General features: G+C 35.0%; 1 protein-coding gene across 1 annotated transcript; it reads right to left on the bottom strand.

Moving 5' to 3' along the window:
* Positions 1-467: 467 nt before the first annotated feature.
* On the bottom strand, positions 468-10,891 carry LOC107725098 (TNF receptor-associated factor 2-like). Its single transcript, XM_016534241.1, has 11 exons — positions 10,784-10,891; positions 8,472-8,682; positions 6,955-7,033; positions 6,569-6,667; positions 6,315-6,476; positions 6,166-6,240; positions 5,988-6,062; positions 4,354-4,884; positions 2,594-2,771; positions 2,348-2,496; positions 468-989 (listed from the first exon to the last, which is right to left on the bottom strand). The coding sequence occupies exons 2-11, from the start codon at positions 8,657-8,659 to the stop codon at positions 771-773; spliced, it is 1,755 nt and encodes a 584-aa protein (XP_016389727.1). The 5' UTR covers positions 8,660-8,682; positions 10,784-10,891; the 3' UTR covers positions 468-770.
* Between the last annotated feature and the right edge of the window lie 365 nt (positions 10,892-11,256).

Consider the following 11,256-nt stretch of genomic DNA (forward strand, 5'->3'; position numbering starts at 1 on the left):
TCATGACATTTTAACTTCAAACCGCAATTGCTTTTGGCCAAGATACGAATTCATAATTCATAATCATGCTTCCTCCAGTGAAGAAGTCCATCCCTGTTGTCCTTTCACATCAAAATCCACCCACATATTTGTTTAGGACTGTTTTAGCTTGTTAACAGTGTTTGATCTGTGCATATGTCTCTCCTGATTCAGACTTTTTTCACTGGAGAAAGCAATATATTGGATAGAGGCCTCGTGTGCAGTTAAAAATGCCTTAATGATGGATTTGTTTCTTTCAGACGTGCAGTTTTTTGTCTTCACAAGTCAACTGCTGGACTGGAGTGGTGTGGATTACTTTTTATCAGACTCTCATTCTGACGGCACCCATTCACTGCAGAGGATCCATTGGTGAGCAAGTGATGCAATGCTACATTTCTCCAAACCTAATGAAGAAACAAACTCATCTACAGCTTGAATGGCCTGAGGTGTGAGTCAGATTTTCAGGAAATGTTCATTTTTGGCTGAACTATTCCTTTAGATTTTGCATTGTAATCTACACTATGTAACTGGACCGGACTTCACGTTCAATTCCAGTGTTTCACGACCGTTTTTTCCTATTATAGAACTCTACCGACCCTTTCTGGAACTATGCATCAGTGCGACATTTGTGAAGGCTTAGCACATGCAGGGAAACGTGTCAAAACAGACGTCATGGAACAAATCTCCTGCTGTGGTGAAGCAGATCCCGCGTCAGAGGCAGCGTCTCACCATGTCGTACGAAAGTAGAACACCTAAAGGCCAGTGAGGTCCACGATGGCTTTGATGAAGATGGTGTCGTCACGTATGTATGAGTTCTTGCCCTCCAGCTTGGACAGTGGACAGAAGAGCGGGCAGCCGCTGGCGATGTTCATCTCGCTTACAGGCCTCTGGAATGAGGAGGAAGTGATGTCGGGACGGAACGCGTCGATGATGTGTTCTCTGTTACTCTGGTCCAGCAGCATCAGCGTCACCTGGAAGAAAGTAACTAACTTCAGCTCACAAACACATAACAATGCATGCATTTTGAACTAGGATAGGTTAGGCTGTGATAATTGGTTCATTTAATTTTCCCCACCTGCATGGCCTTGGTTACAACACAGAATGTTAATACTATTCTTAATATTAAAATAGATAATCAAATATATAATTTAATAACATAAAATATACTAATATATAGTCATATATATACTAATATATGTGACCCTGGAGCACAAAAGCAGTCTTAAGTCGCTGGGGTATATTTGTAGCAATAGCCAACAATACATTGCATGGGTCAAAATTATTTTTTATTTTATGCCAAAAATCATTAGGGTATTAAGTAAAGATCCTGTTCCATGAAGATATTTTGTAAATTTCCTACTATAAATATATCAAAACTTAATTTTTGATTAGTAATAAGCATTGCTAAGAACTTCATTTGGACAACTTTAAAGGTGATTTTCTCAATATTTAGATTTTTTTGCACCCTCAGATTCCAGATTTTCAAATAGTTGTATCTCGGCCAAATATTGTCCTATCCTAACAAACCATACATCAATGGAAAGCTTGTTTAATCAGCTTTCAGATTACGTATAAATCTCAATTTTGAAAAATTGACCCTTATGACTGGTTTTGTGGTCCAGGGTCACATATATTAATATACAAATGAATCTACAAAAGTAATTAATTTATTCATCTATGTTCACTTAAAATATTATATATATATACATGCATACATATACACACACACACACACATAAATAAATTACTTAATCACTTAAAGTTTGTCCTATTTGAATTTAAATGACCTTTCATGAATAGTTATTTTTAGTTTATTTTTATCAAGAGTTTTACTATTGATAAAAAATACTGTAAAAATGAATACTCCTCATTGCAGCTTTAACACAGTTATGACCCTGGACCACAAAAGCAGTCATAAGTAGCAGTTATATTTGTAGCAATAGCCAAAAATACTAAAATAGCCAAAAATATAGGTCAAGATTATTGATTTTTCTTTTATGCCAAAAATCATTAGGATATTAAGTAAAGATCATGTTCCATGAAGATATTTAGTAAATTTCCTACCGTAAATATATCAAAACTTAATTTTTGATTAGTAATATGCATTGCTAAGAACTTCATTTGGACAACTTTAAAGGCAATTTTCTCAATATTTAGATTTTTTTTGTACTCTCAGATTTTTAAATAGCTGTATCTCGGCCAAATATTGTCCTATCCTAACAAACCATACATCAATGGAAAGCTTATTTATTATTGCTTTTGTGGTCCAGGGTCACAATTAGCATTAATCTGAAGACAAGCAGTGTAAAAAAAAAACATGGTGATGTACCTTCTGGTTGAAGGACCATTTGAGCAGTGCGTCATTCATTCCTCTCATCACCACAAAAAACAGCGAGAGATGCGTTCCACGACCCGTCCCGTCCCCGTTCAGGTAAATCCGCAGGCACATCTTATAGCCGTACTTGCTTGTGTAAAATGCTGAACAAAACCAAAGAGCATGTTGGTCCAAATAATATATAATTGACAAATCAAAAAGAATTACTGTGTCTATTCTGACTAATGTGGTTGTTTTTACCGGGTGAAAACATGGCAGGCGCCCGTCCGGCAATGGCATCTTGTCTCTTTTTAGTGAAATCTGATATCCGCCAGATGAAGACGCCGTCAAACGTGGTGGCAGACATCTCCCGCAATCTGCCCTCCATTTCAGCCACAGTCAGGTCTTTAACACCCACCTGCCGCTCCAGCTGACGAACCTACATGAGACACACGTGATGGAGAAATACGGACGTGTTGAGGCCGTTTGATTAGATTTAGAGCATCAATGATTCTCACGTGGCAAAGAAAGATGCGATCACGGAGCTAAAGATTTATACTGACAATATTAACCCTTCAAAGCCTACTGTATTATATTCAATACGCACGTTTCTAAAGCCTCTAAATTATCTACTTTTCTGAAAACCCTGTTGTACACAATCTACTACATGCCTTCTGTCGTTTGACTGATAGTTTATATTTTTTTAAGCAAGCAAAAGGCATTTTAGTTGTAATTGTACAAATGTTCACTTTTAACTTGTGCTTCACTTATCTTTTTTGCTGTGAAATACTGATTTTTATAGAGTAAACATAAGAATAGCTCTTATATTGTTAGTAATATTTCAAGATGAACACTTAGGTTTACTTGATTATCTATACATAATTTGTTTTTGTTTGTTTTTTTAAATCATGTTCAAATGTGAGTATCAAATAAGATCATCTGGCTTTTGAGGAACGTTTTTTTGTTCATCTCTCAATCATCATTGTATCGGGTTGCATTATTTGATTTGAAACTACAGAGCTTTGATCAATATCAAATATAGGTTGCATTATTTGATTTGAAACTACAGAGCTTTGATCAATATCAAATATAATCGTAAGTCATATTAATGGGAGATATACTGTAGCGTGACATCTGATATTGATTATATATTCACTTAAAATGACCCTATTTGTATATTTAAAAGCTTCCATTTTATTATTATTATTATGTATTCTCTTAGTTTCATTTATATATTTGCATACATATATAATATACATAGATGCATACATAGTTAATTTTTTACATATATTGAAAATAAAAAAATGCAATATTAGCATATATTTAAATCCTAATTTATTCACAAAAATACATTTCTATTTGAATATATAATCTAAAAAGGCTTCTTTCTTTTTAAAATTAATTAAATTATTATTAAATTAAAAAGGCTTCTAAGTTATGCATTATTTTTGTTATTTTTAGAAGTACTAGTAAATACAAAAAAATGCAATATTAGCATATTTAATCCTAATTTATTCACAATAATAAATAATCACTTCATGTTAAAATGTGAATATCAAATATAGCCATCAGTCTTTTGAGAAGCGTTTATTTGTTCATCTCGCAATCATCATTGTATTTGCATTGCATTATATGTTTTGAAATTATAGACCTTTGATCATTAAACTACGCATTTAAATATCATCTTACTGAAACATATACAGGGTCACAACTGATATTTATATTCATTTTGTGTAAGTATCTGCTATAGTGTTATACAAGTCTCATTGATTTACATTACAAGCTATCAGAATTTAATTTTTCTTTTTGGCCATATAAATATCAGCATCAGCATCAGCATCAAATTGCATATTTTGCTCAGTTTGGGCCTCTGAATAAAATTGAGCTGTTTTTCTTCCATATTCTCACTATATATGAGACATAAAAGCCTAAATGCAACCTAAATCTTCAATAAACCGTTCCATTTCAAAAAATGTGATTTTTCTGACTGTTATATCCTATATCAGTCTTAACAGGGTTACCTTGTTACTAAGAGCCTCGATTTTGTCCTGATCGAGTCTGTGTTGGCGGTTGCTGGCCTCCGTGGTGGTTGCGAAGCGCTCCACTTCTCGGTTTAGCACGCAGACCACGTCTTCAAACGTCCCCGCCTTCACCTCCAGCTCCTGGCAGCGACGGCCCAGATCCGCCACCTTGGTCTTCTCGCTGTGCAGCTGGAGCTCCAGCGCTGCGCCCACCGAGCTGGGCAGAGGAGTGAAGGAGGTGGGCAGCGTGGCAGGAGGCGGAGGCACGGTGGAGGAGGATGAAGATGAAGAGGAGGGGACCCCCTGCACGGGAGGTCCGGTCGGGCCGGGGATGGCGCTCAGCTGACTGACTCTGGTCTCCAGGTCTCGGAGCACCTGGTGAAGCTCGTGTGCTTTGTGACCGGCCAGCTCCAGGCTTTGGGGCTGCAGGCCCTCCAGACTGACCTTCATGCCCATGATGTAGTGCAACAGCAGGTTGAGATGTTCGTGAGCACAGGCACGCTCGTGATCGTGGATCTTCTCCTTCTCCACCTCAAAGAGAAACCAACTGGATTAAACTTCAGCGTGATATATGCTACAGATGTGAATGATTCCGCCAATCACGTGGTTTGCATCGTGCAACTGCATTGTGAGTTGAGTTCTGCACAGGATATTTTTAATTAACTCTTATTTTTAAATGTTTCGTTTTTGTTGTAACTTAAGTTTTAGTCATTTTGTTATGTTGTTTTGTAATTTTTATTTTTATTTTTTTAATATTTCTATTTAGTTTTCATTTATTTTTATTTCTGTTTTAGTAATTTTAGTACTTCAACTTTTATTTCAGTTTGGTTACTTTATTTCCGTTTACAAACATTTTAATAGTTTTTATTTATTTGTAGTTCTTCACCTTCTAGTTTTATATTTGTATCTGTAAGAAATAAATTATTATTATTATTACATTAAGCATTTATCAATATTTTGAATTAGCATTTATTTTCAGTTTTATTATTTTTGCTTAAGTTTGTTGTGCTTTTGTAAAATATTAATTAAATATGAATGTTTTTTTAAAATATTTCTATTTAGTTTTCATTTCTATTTATTTCAGTTTTAGAATTTTTAGTGCTTCAACGTAAAGTTATTTTATTTCAGTTTGTTGCGAAGTCATTAATTTTTTTAAAGTTTGTTTTTCATCTACTTTTTTTTTTTTAGTTTATTTCAGTTAAACATTTTAAAAGTTTTATTTAATAATAGTCTATTCCCATACCAGATTTATTTATTTGCTATTCCATTGCTATTTTATGAACATTGTATATTGTAGTCTTTATTATTTTCTTTCACTTTAATTTGAGTTCATATTTTGTCATTTTGTTGCGTTTATCATTTTTATCAGTGTTTTTTAATGTCTACAAAATGTTTATCATTAATTTTTATTGATTAGTTTTAGTTATTTTAGTACTTCAAGTTAAACTAATATTTAGCATTTAGTTTTAACAATAACAACCCTGTGTTGTATGTACATTATGTTGTACATTGAGTTTTGGGATGAAGAAGAAAAGGGTAGTTCATGACCATTTTTGGACTGATTTGAACTGATTGTGGTTATTTTTGTGAAATTGTTTTCAAAACTGTAAACTAGCTATGAAAACTGTACTTACTGACATGTCGCAGCCAACCACATGATATCTGCACGGAGTCCTGAATTTGCTGCAGAACTTGATGTGGTCAACATACTAAAAAAAGAGGAGAGCAAAGAATCCATACATATTGCTTGTTCTGTTTTACTGAACAGTGCTAACTCAGTGTTACTGAACGATATGTTTTTGATTACCACACCTTTTCCCTGGGGATTTTCTTCTTCGCACATCCTTCACAAATCATGGGATATTTGGGACAGATCTCATCATGGGCCTGTGAAAACACAATATTTCGTGACATAAAGAGCTTTTTTTTTCTTCCAATCTTTTCTCAGAGCACTCACTTACCTTGATGTTTTTGAAGTGAAATGGCTCTTTACAGTACTTGCAGTTGAGCGTTCTCTCAGGACACTCGCGTTCATTATGATGCTCCTGTTCGTTCAGTCTAATGAGCTCTTTGCACAAGGGACACGGCAGAATCATGAACTCACACTTCCCCTCATGGCTCAACTACAAAAAAACAGTGATATGACACAAGTTACCCACTGAATAATGAGAAGCTGACCATTTACACTAGATATTTATGCACATGTAGTTGTTACCTCATAATCTTTAATACTGCCTTTCCAGGAGCAGCCTTCGTTGAAGCACACAGCTGGAAGATTTTCAACTTCTCTTCTGGCAGCATTGTCGGGAAACGCCTGCAAGAAAACACAGGGAATGCGCACGCTCTACAATAAAGGTTTGGCTTTAAATCGTTTTAAAAACGCTCAAGTCTGGATATTTCACATTAAAGGGTTAGTTCACCCAAAAATGATAATTCTGTCATTAATTATTTACCCTCGTGTTGTTCGAAACCCGTAAGACCTTCGTTCATCTTCGGAACACAATTTAAGATATTTTTGATTAAATATGAGGGCTCTCTGACCCTCCCCAGAATTTTCATTTTTGGGTGAACTAACCCTTTAAGCAAAGCATTTGCACTTACGCATCCTTGTACGAGGATTGACGTGGGCTCTTCGAAGATGTCCTCCTTGATACAGGCATTACATTTCTGCGGTCCAGATCTAAAATGGCAATGCGACTATTTTGATATATACATATATTAGACGCATAATGCATTAAATTTATAAAAGTGACAGCAAAGTCATTGATAATTGATACTTCAAATAAATGCTGTTCTTTTGAAGAATTTCTATATTTATTCTTTTCTATTCCTCAAAGGATCCTGAAGAAAGTGCATCACGGTTTCCACATTAAATGTGAAGCAGCAAAACTGTTTTCAACATTGATAATAACAATCAGAAATGTTTCTTGAGCAGCAAATCAGCATATTAGAATGATTTCTGAAGGATCATGTGACACTGAAGACTGGAGTAATGATGCTGAAAATTCAGCTTTGATCACAGGAATAAATTACTTTTTAAAATATATTCACATTTGAAACTGTAATAATATTTCACATTTTTACTGTTTTACTGTAATAAAAAAAATGCTGCCTTAGTGAGCAGAAGAAAAAAATCTTACAAACCCCAAACTTTTTAATAGTAGTGTTCTCAAAAAGTGTCATCATTCCAGTATTTTTGTGATTTATGGAATTTCATGTCAATTTCATGTCAATTGCCCTTATGATCTTTGATTTAATGTTTTAAAGTCATCACATCAGAAATGAATTTGATCGGCATCTGTTTTCGATCAGCAGACTGAATTACCCAACAGTCCGGTTGAAGCAGTAAAAACAAAAGCGATGGCCGCACTGCGCTTGGAACGGTCTTCTCAAAATGTTCTGACAGCTGCACTTGTGCACGAGCGAGCGTGTGGCGGCGCTGACCCAGATCCGGCGTAATAACGTCATCACGTCGGATCTGGGTCAGCGCTGGCGCCGCCACACGCTCGCGTCGTGATACTGTCGTGAACGCGCGTCCACAAGTGACGCAGTAGAGACGAAAATGTGGAATAAAGTCGTTATTTTTGTTTTCTTTGTGCAAAAAAGTATTCTCGTAGCTTCGTAACTTTACAGTTGAACCACTGTGCATCACGGTTTCCACATTAAATGTGAAGCAGCAAAACTGTTTTCAACATTGATAATAACAATCAGAAATGTTTCTTGAGCAGCAAATCAGCATATTAGAATGATTTCTGAAGGATCATGTGACACTGAAGACTGGAGTAATGATGCTGAAAATTCAGCTTTGATCACAGGAATAAATTACTTTTTAAAATATATTCACATTTGAAACTGTAATAATATTTCACATTTTTACTGTTTTACTGTAATAAAAAAAATGCTGCCTTAGTGAGCAGAAGAAAAAAATCTTACAAACCCCAAACTTTTTAATAGTAGTGTTCTCAAAAAGTGTCATCATTCCAGTATTTTTGTGATTTATGGAATTTCATGTCAATTTCATGTCAATTGCCCTTATGATCTTTGATTTAATGTTTTAAAGTCATCACATCAGAAATGAATTTGATCGGCATCTGTTTTCGATCAGCAGACTGAATTACCCAACAGTCCGGTTGAAGCAGTAAAAACAAAAGCGATGGCCGCACTGCGCTTGGAACGGTCTTCTCAAAATGTTCTGACAGCAGTTGCATAAATGTTTGTCTTCAAGTTTGTTGGCCAGAATCTTCTTTGGGAACCCTGGCTTATTGTTCTCCATGGAGGACGGGGGAGAGGGTTCTTGAGCAGCCATGTCCTCCTCTAAACCTTCCTGATCTAAACCAAAGAGAATACACAGTGGCAGAAAACTCCTATTAAACATAGATGACAACTTAATGGACTTTCCCTTAAGAATAAAGATTATTACACAGCTCTCTGGAATTCTTGATTCTGATTGGTCAATCAAGGCATTCTGTGGTCTAATTTGTATAATCATAATAAACTGTATGATTGTATCACTCTGCTATGGAAGCTTGTTTCTGCCAATGAATAAAAAAAACAAAAGTTTATATCAGTTCTTCTCGCAAGTCTGACTTTTTTCCTCTGAAATCTGAGTTTACATCTCGCAATTCTGTTTTTCTTTATTGCTTCCGTCATGGAATAAAAATGTAAAAAAATTGCAACTTTTTATCTCACTATTGCCAGTCTATAGCTCACAGTTCTGAGTTTACACAATTCTGACTTGCTCAATATTGCGAGTTTACATTTTGCAATTCTGAGTTCATATCTTATAATTCTGACTTTTTCATGAAAATGCACGTTTATATCTCACAATTCTGAGTTTATATCCCACATTTCTGAGTTTTTATCTCAAAATTCTGACCTTTTTCCTCAAAATTGCAAATTTATTTCTTGCAATTCTGACTTTTTCTTCAAAACTGCAAGTTTATTTCTTGCAAGTATTTCTTGTGAGATATAAACTCAGAATTGTGAAAAATAAAAAGTTGCAATTACAATTATTCCGTGGCCAAAATTTCATGTCAGTGTATTTATTTATTTGGTGAATCAGTGAGATAATGTAAAGTCAGGCAGAAAATATCATAAAATAAACCCTTTAAGGGTGATGCAAAACCCTCAGTCAAAAATATTTAAACTGTATAATTGTATCACTGCTATGGAAGCTTGTTTCTGCCACAAAATAAAATTGTGAATTTCATCTCAAAATTCAGTCTTTGTTTCTTGCAATTCTAAAGAAAAAAAGTAAAAATTGCAAGACATAAACATAAAATTCAGAGGTTTTTCTCATAAAAAAATTGTAAGTAAAAAAGCGACTTTTTATTTCACAATTCTGACTTTTTTCTCACAGTTGTAAGTTTGCAATTCTAAGTTTATCTCACAATTTTGACTTTTTTTTCCCTCAAAATTGCAAGTTTATTCCTCTCAATTCTAAGTTTATATCTCACAGTCCTGACTTTTTTTGTGAGATATTTCTTGCAAGATACTTTTATTTTGTTTATCCTGTGGCAGAAACGGGCTTCCATACTCTGCAATCATAATTCAACATTTCATGTCAATGTATTTATTTATTTGGTGAGATAATGCAAAGTCGGACAGACATTATCATGAAATAAACTCGTTCGGGGTGATGCAAAACCCTCAGTTTGAAAATTAGGATCCTGATGATCTGACTATGGTTTATTGCTCATTGTATGTTATTGTTTACCTAACTATTTAGCAAATCATTTACTATTAAAGAACTAAATGAAATAATCACTGACATGCAAAATGTAGAATTGCACCTAACACATTTTGTGTGGTTTGATGTATTTTTAGAAACATATTTAGAGCTGTCTTGCTGTTTGTAAGCACATTATGAACAATCAATAGCATTATTATTTGTGCATTTATACAATTTATTTGTTTGGTAAGATTGTTATCCTCTGCTAGCAATTGCACAGGGTGAAATAAAAATACTCTAAATTAATTAGATAAACATTTAAATAAAAAACCTAAGAGACTCACGCACAGCAGGCCACATAATATGAAACCGACATCTCTTTGTTTCTGTTTCAGTTTTGCTTGTATGTGTGCGTTTGCATACAGACATCCACACAAGCGATGTATAATACTGTACAGTGGTGTAAACATTCACATGAAACACGCACTAGAACCCTTCATGCATATCTCAAAGCACTTTTGTCCGATATCGACCATGCAGCCCGTCGATATACATCATACAGTTAGCTGACAATTGCACATCTCATCTTTTCGTCTGTTGCTAAGCAAATGCATCATCTTTCGGATGGTTGTTGCGTGCGTTCTGTACCGCCACGCCTCTTTTACATGCATTAAAGGGATATGGTGATCCTGACAATAAACATGAACGCGACAAAATAAGAATCAAAGAGTGCATTATGAGACGGACGCACTGACTTACCGCTCAGCGATGAGATTTCGCTTTCATTTGCTCGGTTGTGCTCGTGTTCTGCTGGACGGAGGCGCGCGGCGCGGCTGCTGTGTTTTGGTGGTCGACATTGTTGAGAAGAGCGCGTGCTCTTTCACTGGATTACGTCATAATGTGAGCGTGCACTGGGCTTTTGAATCTCTGAGCTTGTTTCTTTTTTTGTTATTTACAGGAGGACTATCATAATAACCTCCTGAAATGCAGGCAAAATTGTATTTGGTGCATAATGTAAATACATCATATCCATTTCAATGTATGCTAGTCATATTCTTTATTTTTATTACTGTCAGTATTATTTTGTTTTTGTGCATAATGTAAATATAGTACATAATAGTCATACAAATGTATAATATATTGACTCTTACACAGATCTACTGTACATGTACAGCATCACATGTAAAGCTAAAATAATGAATAATGATGATAACAGTGCTGATAATAATATC

Source organism: Sinocyclocheilus rhinocerous, unplaced genomic scaffold (genome assembly GCF_001515625.1).
Source record: "Sinocyclocheilus rhinocerous isolate Xijiao unplaced genomic scaffold, SAMN03320098_v1.1 scaffold1295, whole genome shotgun sequence".
In the NCBI taxonomy this organism is placed as follows: Eukaryota; Metazoa; Chordata; class Actinopteri; order Cypriniformes; family Cyprinidae; genus Sinocyclocheilus; species Sinocyclocheilus rhinocerous.

Bases quoted from the DNA above. Each gene is read 5' to 3' on its own strand.
- LOC107725098 (XM_016534241.1), bottom strand. From the start codon at position 8,659: ATGGCTGCTCAAGAACCCTCTCCCCCGTCCTCCATGGAGAACAATAAG. The intron at 7,034-8,471 runs GTAATTCAGTCT...TTGCCATTTTAG, and splicing joins TGCTTCAACCGGACTGTTGG to ATCTGGACCGCAGAAATGTA. The intron at 6,668-6,954 runs GTAAGTGCAAAT...GTTTTCTTGCAG, and splicing joins CAATCCTCGTACAAGGATGC to GCGTTTCCCGACAATGCTGC.